This window comes from Thunnus maccoyii, chromosome 4 (genome assembly GCF_910596095.1).
Source record: "Thunnus maccoyii chromosome 4, fThuMac1.1, whole genome shotgun sequence".
Taxonomy (NCBI): Eukaryota; Metazoa; Chordata; class Actinopteri; order Scombriformes; family Scombridae; genus Thunnus; species Thunnus maccoyii.
Window position 1 is genome coordinate 9,231,312 of NC_056536.1, and position 15,447 is coordinate 9,246,758.

The following is a 15,447-nucleotide window of genomic DNA, read 5'->3' on the forward strand; positions in this document are numbered from 1 at the left end:
CACTGATGCAGCCTGACTGCCACTAGTTTGGCTCAAAACAATCATTTAATTACAATGAATGTGTAAAACCTCTCAAATGTTCCTGCATTTACACATTTCCTTACTTTCTGAGCTAGAAACACACCTTTCAAAACTCCATGTTATTCTAGGTATTTCATGAGCGATGTAAACATTAAAGAAACAAGTGACATACAATTGTTACTGTTTTTATAAAAGTAATAGCACAACACAAGACTGGTCAGACTGTGTGATGATTCTTTATTGATCTGATGATGGCTGCCAGCAGGTCCGAGCAATGTTAGTGATATCTAAGCATATCTAAGCATCTTGCAGGTGTTAATTTAAGGAGACAAAACAATGACATAAAATATTGGTGACATGGAACTGTCATCACATTGCATCATAATTTCCGAGGTGACAAGTTCACTGCAATACAAGAATAAAAGCTGTCATGGTATCAATGTGAAACTTAGAATTGTTAACCAGTTTGTCATCACCATCTATATTTACTTTTAGCTTTTAACAGAGGTGTTAAGACTTTTTTTTAGAGGATACATAACAAATATACAAATATACATACACAGCATTTACAATATTTGCCAGAGCAAGAACACATGACATCCCACATCTGGAAAAATGAGGAGGTGATAATCTACCCCCACTCTTAAATCTTTAGTACCCATATACATGTTCATGTAAATAATCTCTGTATGTGCTTTCCATGAAAATACTTCAACTAAGCACAGTAAAATATTTGGACTGTTCAAGGAAAATGTATACATCTTATCAGAGTGAAATGGAAAAATAACAGACAAGTCTTTAAGTTATTTTAGGTGAGACAGAATTGGGATCTACATGTTTTATACAAAGGACAATGCACAGTCCTGCATTTCAGTCTAAAAATAAAGAAACTATGCAAAGTAGTATAACCATCTCTGAAAGGATTTGCAACAATATAAATCACTGGATCTCACTTTGTTTGCTGGATTAGGACTGTGAAAAACGTTATTAATGACCAGAAATCCTAAGATTAAGATAACATTGTTTAAAAAGTGCTGCATGTTATGAATCCAGAAAGATTTATTTTTAACATCATGGGATGCTGAGGCTCATTACCTCAGTTTATTTCTTGCACTTCCTCCTCCTGTTTAAATTAGATTTCTATTACAAACAATATTTCATTTGCCCTTCAAAAGTGTGCCCCACTACGCCTGACTCTCACACTCCATCTCCTCTTCTTTTTCTTCCTCTACCTCTGCTGCAGCTTCATCTTTTTCCTCTGTCTGGAGCTCACTGTTGCTTTCCACATCTCCATCCACTCTCTCCTTCTCATGAATCACCCCTCCTCCTTCCCCTTCCCCTTGTTCTTGTGTCTCCCCCATCATCCCTCCTTCTGCTTCTCCCTCTCCATCCTGGGTACGGAAAATGAGCTCCCCTTCCTGGATGACTTGTTCAGCTGTGGGTTGCCACGTTGTGGCAGTATCCCCCTCGGCAGTAGTAGCTGTGGTGTACTGATAGAAGTCTGAATCTGCCTGAAACATGACCAACGCCTGAGCTGTGTGGATGCGTACATGCTGAGCTAGGGAACTGGCGTCCAAGAATTTATCGCCACATGAATCACAAGCGTAGAGGATCTGGGTGTTGGGGTCTGGAAATAGAAGAAGAGTTGACAAACAAAGTAAGCCATTCACATTTCTTGTTCCATTTAATGTTAGAATTTTCCACCTGAAAGGACAGAAAACCTGTGTGTGTTTCAGTGCTCTGGCTTACAATAAAACTAAACATGGCAATATGTGATATCATATTCACATTTGGAAATATGTAACAAATTATCACAGCAACTACGCCGTTCAAAATTCTAATCCCATCAAGTTATCTTCTGTTATACTTGTATTTTGGCATATTTTAGCCCATTTACAATAATTTTTATTCAACAATATTTCTGCCTAACATTTCTAAATCATACCATAATGGCTTAAAATATGACAAAGATAAAATATTAACATTGTTTTCAGGAAACCAATGAGATATATAAAATATAGTTTCTATTAAATGTGTTGATAGATGATAATAATACTGCGGCACCATTTTAGCAAACAGGCTCTGTGATGAGTTCCATTCCAGTAAATACAGATGTTTGAGTTCATATAGTGAGTTTCTTGCAGTCTTACCTGCTTCCTGCACTTTCTCTACTGCCTTGGTGATTTCAGCTTTCAAAGCCTCAGTCTCGTCTGCAGACACTGAAGCAGCCACTGGCACTACTGTAAACAGACACATGACACAAGATAAACAATCACTGCCTTATCCTTCTTGGCTTCTTTTATCATCTACAGAGGTGCAGGATGTTATCTGCAGCATTTGTCAGGTTCTTAGCCAAGATATTATATATTTCCCCCCCCCAAAAAAATCACTGAACACCGCCCTGAAGATGCTGTCTGACCTGTCAGCTGAGCTACAGCACTGGCTGCCAGGGCCTCTGTTGCCAGGGTGACGATGTCCTCTGTGGTGACGGTAACTATGTTGATCTCGCTGTCAGAGGTGGATGCCCCGGCACACCCATCAGCCCCCTCGTCTGCGCTGCCTCCGGCTACCACCAGCCGCTTCATGCCGGCCTTGCCGTGGTGGACGGTCTTGACGTGGGAGCGCAGATTGTCCACCCGGTTGAACCCTCGGCCACATTTATCACACAGGAAAGGTTTCTCCCCTAAGACAGCAAGATGGGAAAGAATACTTAAGTGCTCATCAGGTGAAAGGTGGTCTCCTTATTTCTCCCATCACCTCGGAGCCCCACATTTAACTGACTCTAGTTTTACCTGTGTGAATGATGATGTGCTTTGACAGATCTCCCACATTGACAAATGCCTTGTTGCACATCTGACACTTGTGTGGGCGGACGTTGTCGTGATGTCGAATGTGATTAGCCAGCTGACTGGACTGCACAAACCTGTCCAGAGAGAAAGATAAGATACATTACATTCCTCTTTAGGTTTAGTTCACAAATATTAGTCGCCCACTGAGAATTGTAATTTGGATAAATAGACCTTGGAACTGTAAGGTACTTTGAATTTCCTATCAGTACATTAATTATTGAGTGTGTTGAAACCTCCTTGTTGGATAATATCAAGTCATATTCCCCAGGAACAAATGAGTTTGAATAAAGAGCAGATAACAGATTTATCTGCTCTGCTGTGCCAATCTGACCTTTTACCGCAGCGATCACACACATAGGGTTTCTCTCCGGTATGCTGGCGGACGTGAGCGATGAGGGAGCTGGCCTGGGTGAAGGCCTTGCCACAGGTTAGACAGACACAAGGCTTTTCTCCTGTAAAACATGAATTATTGTCTCACTAAGGGTGGGATGTAGATAATACGTGTGGGGTTTCAGATTGAAAAATGAGAATATGTTTTATGCCTTCACATTGTATAGTCTGTCTGAATGTCATGGGAGTACCTGTGTGGATGCGTTCATGCCGTTGCAGAGCTCCAGGGTCACTGAAAGCTCTCTGACAGTGCACGCAGATGTACGGTTTCTCCCCACTGTGAACCCGCAGGTGTCTCTTCAGATTTCCTGAAAAGCAGCCACCAGCACACAAAGGTTAGGACAAATTCCTTTAAACGAATAAATAACTAAAGAAGTCCATTGTCCTAAAACAACATGCAGACTAACTGAAAGCAGCTGGAATTGTGGTTGCTCCGCATAAAATGGTCAAAAAGTACAATCTGACCAATGAATGCCAATGTTTACTTTATGTCTCTCTTCTGAACCGTAAAAATAACATTTAAATATCTGAAAAGGTCATTATCATGAGGTTATTATATGGTACCTTGTATTTCATATAAGATCTGTGTTCCAGATGACTCTGTGCTACATGTCAGTCACTGAGAACAAAGAGTCGCCTTGTAAACTCCTTCCTGCCTCAAAGTCTCACATGTCAGGTAATTGGCTCACATGCAACGGGGGTTTGTATGAAAAGTAAACTGTAGCTGTGTTAACAGCGCTGGTAGCTGCTTACTAACTTTAACTGCAATCATGTGACAACAGCAGGGTGGTAACTAAAGATTATTTTCATCACCAATTAATCTGTTGAATCAAAATCCAAAACACAAAGCATAAAAAGACATTTTAAAAAAACCAGCAAGCTGGCACCAGAGAAAGTTTTGCTCTTTTTATTCATATATAGCGATTACTTTTCTCTAATCCTTTCAGTAATAGACAAGAGGGAGTGTAAACTATATAAATATACAGTAAACAAGAGATTGAATCTCCTTTTTAAGACTGTCTGATTTGTCCTGTGCCTCCTGCTTTAACAAGTGTGAGCTCATTTCTGCTGTCACACTGCATTGATCTTTATTAGTCTGACGGACAAACATGCTGCCAGGACGTTTCTTTGATTTGTTAAGAAGCTGACAGCCCTTCATTGTTTTAGTAACAACGTCAACCTCAGCTAATTTCTTACAAGTTAAGATCACTGTATAAAAGAAGAAAATAAGAAATGTGGCACATACTGTCCTCTTACCTGAAGTGGTAAACTGTTTGCCACATTCCCTGCACTTGAGAGGCCCGTCTGTGATGTGGATTTTTAAGTGAGCCTTCAGATTTCCTATCTAAACAGAACACACAACAATCAGTTGAGGAGTTAACACACTTGATATAAACCTAACCTCCAATATACCAATATGACCATACAGATATTATAACAGTCTAAAAAATCTGGGATCATAGCATGATGTTCATAGTATTGTGGTAAACAGTTGTTTATGCACATATGTTTTTATAAAGGAGTGATGCTGTTATGGCTGCTGTCTATCCACAGAAAAGCTAAACACGTCTCTACCTGGTTGAAGCGTTTGTCGCAGTGTGGACACTTGTTGCCCTTCTCCGTGTCGTGTGTCTCTAAATGTCGCATTTTGGCAGTGGGGTCAGAGAAGGCCTTCTCACAGTAGTCGCAGTGGTACGGCTTCTCGCCGCTATGCACCAGCTGGTGCCGTTTCAGGTTGCCAGATGTGGTGAAGAGCTTGCCGCACACCTCACAGCTGTACCGTGCTTCGCCTGTGTGGCGCTTGCGGTGCAGGTTGAGCAGGCTGATCTGGCGATAGCTCTTCCCACAGGTAGAGCAGCAGTACGGCTTCAGGGGGCTGGGAGGCAACAAGAGCTCAGTTTAAGACAGAAACCCGGCAGCTGTGAGTAAAAAGGAGCAGATGTAAACTATATGTCTCTGAATAAAATAAGTAATTCACCTGTGTGTTTTCTCGTGGGCTTTACAGGCTGCGGGGTCAGAAAAAGCCTTGTTGCAGTCCCGACATGTGAACGGCTTCTCTCCTGTGTGAATACGCATGTGTCTCTTGAAATTACCAGTGTGGGTGAATTTCTTCCCGCAGTCCTGGAGAGAAGAAAATACGTCATAAAGAGTGAGCTGACAAACATCATTATGCAAAGGTTCATATGCAAATGTAATATAATGCAAATTCGCATGAAGAAGCCTTTGAAGGATGCAACAAGCGAAACAGCTGAGTGTGCCTGGAGCTGTTTTATATTAGTGTGACGATGGTGACCGGTGCTATTCCACATCTTTCAGCAAAACATTTATCCACTTTCATGCAGCAGCTAAAAACAGTCTGACAAAACATAAACACTAAAGTTTAAAATTCTAACTGCTCTTAGTTATTATGTTCCTTCACTTCCTGCACAGAGTTTGATATTTCTCACCTCACATTTGTGTGTCACAGAGCTGTAAGGCTTCGACTCGGATCGGCTGCTCATACAAGCCGACTGAGTTTGTCTCCCGTCTCTCTCACTGCTGGAATCGACACTTTCCCCCTGCTGGCTGCCCTCGCCGTCTTCTTCCGCAGCCGCCTCTTCATCATCAGCCTCCCCGTCGCCGAGCTCCCCGGGGTCGTCCTCTTCTCCTCTGGCCACCTCTGCCGCCTCCGCTGCCTTCTTCTTAGATTTTATCTTCGATGTGCCCTCGTCTTCAGAGTCATTGTCTACGAGTGCAACAACAGAGAACGTATAGAGGGACATGATACTAAAATGTTTTTTTAAATGTATCAAATTCCTTGACTTATCTGTCTGGAATACACTTCTGTAGAAAGATATTCTACACGTTTCATAACCAGCAGAAAGCTCAGCAGAAAGGGGTGTTTAGGTTGAGCAAACTAGGGCAGCCTGCTCACCAGGTGGGAAGTTTCGTCGAGGAGGTTTTCTGATTCTTCTCCCCCGAGAGCTCATGTAGGATGAGCTGCCAGCAGATTTGAGAGGCGATTCTGTAAATAAATAGAAAGTGTCTCCCAGTTTAATAGTCAAATAAACTGTTAAAGCCAGTGTAATGCATCCTGATGGGACAGATAAGAAGACTTTCTATGAATATGTACTTACTGGGCATGTAGTCAGCGTCAGAGGGGTCGTCCTGATATTCAGGTGCATCTTGTGTTGCGCTTCCCTCCTCCTTCTTTACAGATATCTTCTTTTGAGCAGAGACGGGTGTGGTTTTGGGGGGTCGTCCTCGGCCTGAGTAGTTTCTGGAGGGGTTAGGCTGAGAAGCCGTCTGTTGTGTTTCAGTAGACACGTCTTCCCTGTCTTCCTTCAAATTGTTCTTATTTTCTGTGGGCTCGTTATCCTCTGCGGGGATGCTAGTAGGACTCTCCTCCGCTTGTAACGCCACCTCTGCCAGGTCACTCTCCAGTTCCTCCCTCTGCTCTCCTTCACCTGTTTTTTCTTCTGGTTTGTTAAAGATAAAATGGAGAGGTGGTTCCTTTTTTAGTACAGTTACTGCATATAAGTCTCACAATGTAGAATCAAGTTAAAATGTTGAATCTAGATCAGATTGTGTTAATGGCTGAGCAAAAACAGCAATAAATAACCAGAGTAGCACTGAACAATTCTACACAAAACGTGGAGGTTGAGGTTAAACATATGAGTTTGTTAAATTAATTTAATTCTACATTAGCATCAAACAAATCACCTCGTTCACAGCATTTGTAAAATTGAGGGCACAGACTATGAAATTGAGGACAATGACTATTAATTTAAGGGTAAAGACATGAAAGTGTAAAGATTGTTGCATTAATTATGAAAAATGACTGCAGATCTACATTGAAATAGCCCACAAAGCCTTGTGAAGACTGGACTCACCAACAGCGAAATCCAGTGTTATGAGGGACGGAGCTGGATTTGCCATCGACTGGTACGCAGAGCAAGCATTTACAATCTCTTGCATTTGCAGAAAGTTAGCAACAGTCAGCACGTCTTCTACGTTCTGAGGACTTAAACTCAGCTTGGCTGTGTACATAAACTCCAGGACCTGACCCAAACCTGCAATGATAATCAGCAATAGTCAGACAGCAACGATACTAGGCTACACGTACTATTACTGAGGTAAAGCGTTGTGATGCGAGATGAAAAAGACAGAATCAATTAAACACACGATATGAAAGTATGCAGCAATACAAGTCCACAGCCTGACTGGAACCCACCTGCTGCATTGCTGATGTCCAGATGCACCACATCTTTCTGGTCCAGGAAGAGGGTGCGGAAGTAGACACTGCAGGCCGCCAGCACAGCTTTGTGGGCCTTGAAGTCAACCCCGTCTACAACGAATGTGCAGTCACACAGCAGGCCCTGCTTGCGCTGGCGGTTAAGCTGCTCCAGAACCTTCCCGCTGTGCCACGGGAACTCCATCGTGCTGAAGGGTTTCTGACGGTTATGGAGGCCGGCGGGCTGGCGCTGGCTCTGAGCACCACTGATGAGCAAAAAGTCATACGTGGCACATTTGGAAAGGGTCAGCAGGTTGATAAATAAAGGCTATCAGTGAGAAAATTGCATTATCAGCCTTCAAAAAATCATATCAAAACAAAATCCAACATTATTAAAGTTACAACAGTAGCCAAATTTCTCACTATTCCTCATGCATAGTGACTAGTGGAAACCTATCTGACCCCTTTAAAAAAAAAAAAGGAAACAGAGTAACTCCATCCTTCTGTCACACCTACCTGCATTTAAATGACAGCACTAAGTCTGATCCTGTTATGGGTTATGTCCATGAGTTATATGAATACATTCCATAATTTAAATCATCTTTAAACGTAAACTGATATTTGTCTTGCTTTGTGGCAGTTTGAAACTCCCAATTACATGATTTATCTTAAGAAGATGGCTTTGTGCTGTGTGACTGGTTACAGTGGTGATGGGTGGATGCTGTAAGGCTTTTATTCCTACATGTCACCATCAGAAAACACCCGAAATGTCAACATAAAACGGTGTTTAACGACGGCAAAACAAAAAAAATCACAATGTAGCAACAGTAACGTTACGTAATAATAATGAAACTAAAACTACGTCAGTGACAAAATGAAATAAAGCTCAAGCTAACGTCCTGATGGCCACACCACTACAAAAACAAAATACTGAATTTTTAAACAGCAGACAAGATGTTTCATAGAGCTGTAACTTTTTTTCTCTAAAACTTTTGACAGCTTGGTTTGACAGTGCAATACATCGATTTCAATGCCTCCATCCTTGTAGCTTTGTTATCAGGGATTAATTTAGCGTGCCTTAACATGCATGTTGCACAGGGAGAAGATGGCGGGCCGAGGACTCGGGCCTTCCTCCATCTGTTGTTGTTTTCACAGAAAGATGTCTCTGTTCGCTCGGTACAAGCGCCATTTTTACAGAAACCAGCTGCTGAATTACCTCCTTGTTATCGCCTCCTCACTGCGAGTTCAAACTGCCGGACCAGGCGGTGTTACGGACTGTTTGGCTCAGTTAGGAAAAACAAACCCAATCGAGTTTTTCGGTGATCGATCCGATCCTGCCCCGCTCACTCTCGCCCGCCATCTTCCTCTCTCTGATCGATTGATACGGACCGGCCGGATGTGTCACAGGAGCACGCGCAGTGTGAACACGTGCGATGCTGATGATAACCGCGTGGCGGTGCTCGAGCTCTGTTACGTGATACTGGCAATAATAAATATATATAGGCCTATATATATTTATTTTCACCTTATAGAAAGCGTCGCTTACAACATGTGTGATAATAATGCAGTAACATAAACAATTAGGCATCATAATAAAATAAAAAAAACATAAAGGACATGACTTCAGTTTCAGTTTGTTGATACAGTCAACGGGCCAAAGGCTTCTTACTGTTTATAAGTTGGAGAGACTCAAAATACTTTCTAAATCCAATCATGAAAACTTCAAACGAGAATTTGGATTTATGGATGTGAACTCTTCCAAGTAAAATTAATAATATGAGTCTGTTGAACTTTTTGGGTTTTTGTTTTCATAGTACAGTGTTACATTCTTGGCTTTCAGCTGAATTGAATGGTTGGTTTGAGTGTCAAAATATCCTCTTTTTTTCCCAGAAGCCTGATGTCATATAATAGATGTGTAGTTGTGTCATTTTTATTTTTACAAAAATCACATTTGTTATTCATATCCATAAATCCTTAAACACATTTGTCGGTGGGATATATTATGCACAATTTTGTACTTTTGTACTTCTTTCAATTTGTTGGTTGTAACAAATTTATATGGGAGAAGCGTCAATAATAAAGTTCGTGTACGTTCATGTAGGTTTAGGTGACGCCACAACCACCAGCAGCAACACATAAGATGTTATATGGAGATTCTTATTAAACTGGTTTATGTAATTTATAATTGTTTTCAATTAATGTGTTGAATCAAGCTAAAAAATATATTAATTCATTTCTTTAAACTAACTTAATCCTACATTTTTATTGAACAAAATCATGGTGCACTACACAACACTGAGTAGCAACAAACTAAGAGAGAAGCAAACATACACACAAAGGCCACAGCATGGCTCAAACACAGTGGAGAAAATTATCTGGCCACCTTACAAAGGCTTCTAAATTATTGTGTCTGAATAGCGCCTCTGAAATTCTTTTCTCATGAAAGCAGGACAGAAGCCTCACAAATGCCTCAATGCACCGAAGACTGAATAGAAGAATCTACTCTCTTTTGTGCGGTAAATGAATGCTGCTCTGCTTCGTATTGATTTTGAGAGTAGTTTTCCTTGTTGTGTTCACTGCTTATTCACCTTTAGGCCCCCATTTGTCTTAATTTTATCTTTGTCAGGATATGTGGGGCTTGGTGTCAGGGCCAGTAATACTTTTCAAATGTATTCTGTTGAATTCATCAACATGTTAAACTTGAGTCCCCGCCATCAGCCTTAGAAAATATAAATGCATTATTATTATTTGTTATTTTCCTAAATAGAAGGGTAGAATAGGCTACATACTCCACACAGATTGATAACAAGTGTCTTGTCGTCAATGGTAGCAAGGTTGGACATAAAAATGCAAGTCCATGTGCTGCTTCATTTCAATATTCTGCTTCTAGATCTAAAATAGAGCATTGCACAGTGTCCTAAAATATCAATTAGTTGTACTCAGCCTGAATGACAGATGAAGAATTTAGGTTTGACAGACAGTTTTTTTTCTATCTTTTTTTCTTTCTAGTTCTATCTATCTATCTATCTATCTATCTATCTATCTATCTATCTATCTATCTATCTATCTATCTATTTAATATTTCCACTTTCACATTTTTTGATGCAGCTCTCAAATCCCAAAGTCCAGGCCCATACCTTTAATAAATACAGTTTGTCATGCCAAACATCAATCAAAAGAGCAGGATGTTTATTGTCAAAGCCGGAGAATTTTATTCACACAAATAATAATATACAATAAATTATTATTAATGAGAAACCATCAATTTCAGGTGCATATTATGTTTTAAAATTGTTTAGAAAAGAGGACGGGAGTGAAGTAGTGAACTGATCCGTTAATTACTATTGTATGTGTGTGTGTGTGTGTGTGTGTGTGTGCGTGCGTCTTTGTGCAAATTCTATACATGTACCAGCCCCTGTGTCTCAGTCTGTGTTATGTGCAGGTGTGACATATTACTGCTGTGTGTGGTGAACCAACTCAGAATATAAATGAGCAGCAGCAGGCATTCAGCCATGAAGTGAGGATGTGGCATCTTTAATAGAGCACAGTGCCGACTGTCTGAGTGTTTCATGTAGAATGGTGTCGGTGAGGACAGGAAATAGAGGAAGTGGCATAAAAAAAACACAAGAACTGAGTGGTTTGTGATGAGAGAGTCAGTCCCTCTCTAGATCTTGATTTCGGTGCGGAAGGTCTGTGTGTGCTCATGTTTGGCCGGGTGTCGCCGCGCCCGGACTGTTAGGGTCCCCTCTGCTCCCAGTGATGATGTCACAGAGGTGGGGTCCACATCCTCAGGTAGTTGGCACTTGTGGGTGAATGTGTTCATCACTGAGCCATCCTGGGCCAACTAGTCAAGAAAAAAATGTTAGAAATGACTTGATGTATTGAATTAAAATCTATAAATCTATTAAGGCCACAGACTTCTGTTTAATAAGATTGTTGTAGCAGAGTCCCGTCATGGGAAGATTTATATAGTTATGATACCTTCAAGACTGATGTTACCATTTTAAATCAAAAGGAAAGCTGCCCACCTTTTCTGCACGAACTTCAATCTGGTTGTTGGATGTGGTGACGATGACATCTTCAGGCGAGAAGTCTTGGACATCAACTGTGAACTGGTAAGAATCCCCAAGAGTCTTGATATTTCCAGCTGCACCTGAAACCACCACAAGATAAGAGAGGACGTTAGATCAGAGGAGGAAACAGGAGTGTAGAAATGATGGTGTTTCATTAGGGAGCAGATCAGAAGCACAGATTGATGTAAAATAATACAACATGTGAATGAAAGACTTGCAGTTATTTTCATTTCTGTATTCCACGCCAACACTTAACCATCCTGTTGAATGATGTAGGTTCTAAGCTGAAATAAAACATTATTCAGCCTCATTATTTTCTCTTTTGCTGGGTGTTTCCACAAAATGGTCATAAACATACCAGCAGGCCAAGCTGGCCCGGCTCTGTGTGTTTGCTTGGAACCCAATTTTAATTTTAACGTGCTTTTAGTTACCCACAGTTTTTTGTTATCCACATCTTGTTTATTCATATTCCAAGTTTATCCACTGCTATTTTTCCCAATGACATTTGAACATTTCATATCCAAATCCACAAGTCTGACGTCTGTGTTTCTGTCTGCGCTTGTCCGTTGAGCATAAAGTATCTTTTTAAGCATCAACAGATTTGTGCAAAATAATTTCCATTAAAACCCACTAAAGAAATAACTAAAGGATGTCTGTCGTCAGCTTCTACATTGACCAGCTTTGTTTAAACAACAGAAATAAAATTCATGACATACTGTTGACCACGGTTATGTTAAGTATTTTTTAAAATTTCTGTCATTAAATCACTGAATGTCAGTTTCTTAGCTGTGGAGCAAAATTCAGAATATAATGTTTAGGCTGGTTATCACAGCTATGGCTGTCTGTATATTGTATACAGTACTATAGAAAGTCATGTTAAGTTATAGCTTTCATATTAAAGCTATGATGGGAGTTCAGTTTCATTCACTTTGGGGTAGCAAAACAAGCTTAAAACATCTTCTAACTTTAACATATTATCACCTGTTAAAGTTGTTATGGGGAATGACTCATGGCAAATAATTTCCTATTTACACGTCTTGCCAACATGGAGCAACATTAGGAATTCATTGGGAATCAGGTGTATCCACCATGATAAATGTAGGGCCAATGTTGTATGCTCAATGTCAGATTTCTGTTTATGGCCTCCACCAACTCCACATTATATTTGTCTATTTGTGCAACGAGTTAAAAGAGGCTAAAAGCTCCATAGAGCTGAAGAGAACTGCACAGTTGGGTGATAATTCTCTGTGGACTTGTCACTAAAAATGACACCTCTTGCATTACACATAATCATTTGATCCAATGTTCATATAAAAAGATAAGGGCAAGTGCAGCTTTAATGATCTGTGTGGGGAATCAGGGTCATGGCAGCAGCAAACAGTAACAGGATACAGCAGACAAACATGAATAATATTCTAATGTGGTCTGATGCGTTGTCTGGTCGGTGACGCTGATTCTGAGCTCAGCGAAGAAGTACGTGGCAACATGACCTCATATGCATGCCACTGAGCTGGAAATGAGTGTGTGAGTGAGATTAGCTCTGATTTAACATATGCGGGGTGGTCTGATTATGTGACATCATTCCGACTGCGTGTGTTTGTGTATGTATGTGTGTGTGTGTACGCTAGTCACTGAGCAACCATCTGGTCATTCCTTATGCAGGCGTCATCCTAGATACTCAGTGTGTGAAGTCACAGTGCTGGCAGTCAGTCCAGCATTCCCCGGCTCGTGTTTGTGTGTGTGTGTGTGTGTGTGTGTGTGTGTGTGTGTGTGTGTGTGTGACTTGCTTTGCCTTTAGCTCCATACACCCTGGGGCTCCTGTGCTGCATCTAAGGGATACCGACCATGGCTCCAAAACAATTCTGTTCTGCCCCTGACACATGCAGCACATGAACTCTGAGTCCATTTAAAGTTCAAATGTCACACGTTCACACGTCTTTGTGCACCAACAGTGAGAGCCGATACAGAACAATTCACACTAGCTCCACACATTACTGAGCTGGAAGATGAACCAGCCACTGTAAAGTGAAACATCTGCTGATTTAAATGTGTATTTTAAAAACATAAATGCTTGAAAAAACTGGGAGAGAAAACTAAAAAGTGACTTAGTTAAAAAAAAGTACATCTTCTCTCAAGTAAATCTGTTTTCTTATTTTACACTTTGTACACTCCATCAAACAGCACCATGACTACACTCATGCTTACTATGGAAACATTTGTCCACACACATCAACCACACCAGAGTCCTTTTGCATTTTAAACTCAGTCCTGCCTGTTGTCTCCCTCCTCTGAACTGTCACCTTGGACATGTTTAACCACCACTTCATGGAGAAAAACACCACACTATAAACAAATACCTTGCAAGCAGATAAATAAATCTGGTGCACAGTCAAAGCTGTCACTTCAACCTGCTATTACTATAATTTTTTACCACTGCTCTATATACAAAATGAGTTATAGAATTGCTTCCAACTTACTGGAAAACCCCAAGGCGTTGCTCCCAGGCCTCATGAAGGAGCCAAAGTCCTCAGTGAACAGTCCCCGGCTCTTCTCCATGTATGGATTACCAGAGGAAGAGGAAGAGGATGAGGATGAAGTCTGGTGGAAACTACGCTCCGATCGATAGGCAGAAGAGTTGGTCACACTCATGGATGGCTGAGAGTGCTGGGTAAGGCAGAGGAGGAGAGTAATGGGAGAGAAGAGGGAGGCGGAGAGAGTTGTTTCTTCTTGTGGCTGCTCTGGGAGGCTCCCAGATGTAAAATATACACACAGCTCTTCTTTCCTACGTCTTCTATTCTTTCTATTTAGTTATTCCTTGTTTGAGTTAGATGAGATCACTTATCCTCCACTTTTGTCCTCTTATTTTCCCACTCTCCTGCAGCCACTGACCCACAGCCCTTATATATACTGTGTGGTCCCATGCATGGTTGGGAGGTGTGCACATGTGTCACAGCTCATTGGGAAAGGGTAATAGTGGTCTATATTTATCATGAGACTCACAGACCGATGGAGAGAAGGGTCTGTGGTTGGAAAAGTTCTGGGCATTGAAGGGCCTGAGCTTAAGAGTTGGGGGGTGGTGGGGTAGTGATTTGATAGAGAGAGAGGTAGAGAAAGAGCAGGGTGAGAGGGGGGCAACAGTTGTCATTCCAGACACACCACCCCTGAAATAGCTTCCCTCTCCTCTCTTTAATTCTCCCTGCGCTCCATCACTCCTTTCCTTTCTTAATATTCAGTGCCATGCGTTTGTCCTGAAACCGAATCCTCGCATGGTTGTGCCATTAAATGACATAGTGTCCAATGTTTTCACAGCTGGGTGATCAAGTTTTGCCTCATCAGAGACTACTAAGATCCCATTTCAAGTCATTTGTTTATTAATTCAATCTCGCTTTATGTTAAACCCCTGAACATGTGACATTAAGACGAAATGATCTGCTGCAAAATGTTGTTTTCTCCTGTGCACTGAGCTGGATGAAGAGAGGAAAATGAATTGAAAAGTGAAAAAGGAGCCTTGACTCTTATCTCAGAGGGTAAGTTGGGAGCAAAACAAAGATGGAAAGAATGTGCTTGAAAACAAAGCCATCAGTGGGAGCAGGGGACTTACTAGTGACATTGCTTTGTAGCTATTAATATCTGCTTGAACTCATCATGCTTAGAAAACACTCACTGCACTTCTGTCTAGTTTGGTAGTTGGTGTTACTGACAGCTAATCCATGTATGGACTGTTATATTACTGTTATTATGACAGTAGGTATTTGGCTTCTGCTTTGTCTTTAATTTCAGTCAAGAGACGGTTGCCTTTCATTTATGCATGGCCTGTAAAAGACACATAACACATCAGTGATTGATTGACACCACAACCTCAATTCCAGACACATGATGTGAACATCAAATATCGGCCATT

The 15,447-nt window shown here is 41.1% G+C and overlaps 2 protein-coding genes across 4 annotated transcripts; both read right to left on the minus strand.

Annotated features, from left to right (window-relative positions):
- Positions 1 to 238: 238 nt before the first annotated feature.
- On the minus strand, positions 239 to 8,883 carry zbtb17 (zinc finger and BTB domain containing 17). Of its 3 annotated transcripts, none has more exons than XM_042410145.1 (15): positions 8,690 to 8,883; positions 7,474 to 7,739; positions 7,133 to 7,312; positions 6,377 to 6,715; positions 6,175 to 6,264; positions 5,708 to 5,985; positions 5,239 to 5,381; positions 4,836 to 5,136; positions 4,518 to 4,605; positions 3,452 to 3,568; positions 3,202 to 3,322; positions 2,814 to 2,944; positions 2,441 to 2,704; positions 2,172 to 2,261; positions 239 to 1,648 (listed from the first exon to the last, which is right to left on the minus strand). In XM_042410145.1, exons 2-15 carry the CDS (start codon positions 7,676 to 7,678, stop codon positions 1,206 to 1,208), a joined length of 2,790 nt encoding a protein of 929 aa, XP_042266079.1. In that variant the 5' UTR covers positions 7,679 to 7,739; positions 8,690 to 8,883; the 3' UTR covers positions 239 to 1,205. The 3 variants fall into 3 exon arrangements, with proteins under 3 accessions (XP_042266079.1, XP_042266077.1, XP_042266078.1); XM_042410143.1 differs by having other exon boundaries at positions 6,377 to 6,718; positions 8,690 to 8,882; XM_042410144.1 differs by lacking the exon at positions 8,690 to 8,883 and adding an exon at positions 7,990 to 8,635 and having other exon boundaries at positions 6,377 to 6,718.
- A 1,778-nt stretch (positions 8,884 to 10,661) lies between these two features.
- hspb7 (heat shock protein family, member 7 (cardiovascular)) lies at positions 10,662 to 14,481 on the minus strand. Its single transcript, XM_042409521.1, has 3 exons — positions 14,024 to 14,481; positions 11,502 to 11,626; positions 10,662 to 11,317 (listed from the first exon to the last, which is right to left on the minus strand). Exons 1-3 carry the CDS (start codon positions 14,193 to 14,195, stop codon positions 11,138 to 11,140), a joined length of 477 nt encoding a protein of 158 aa, XP_042265455.1. The 5' UTR covers positions 14,196 to 14,481; the 3' UTR covers positions 10,662 to 11,137.
- Between the last annotated feature and the right edge of the window lie 966 nt (positions 14,482 to 15,447).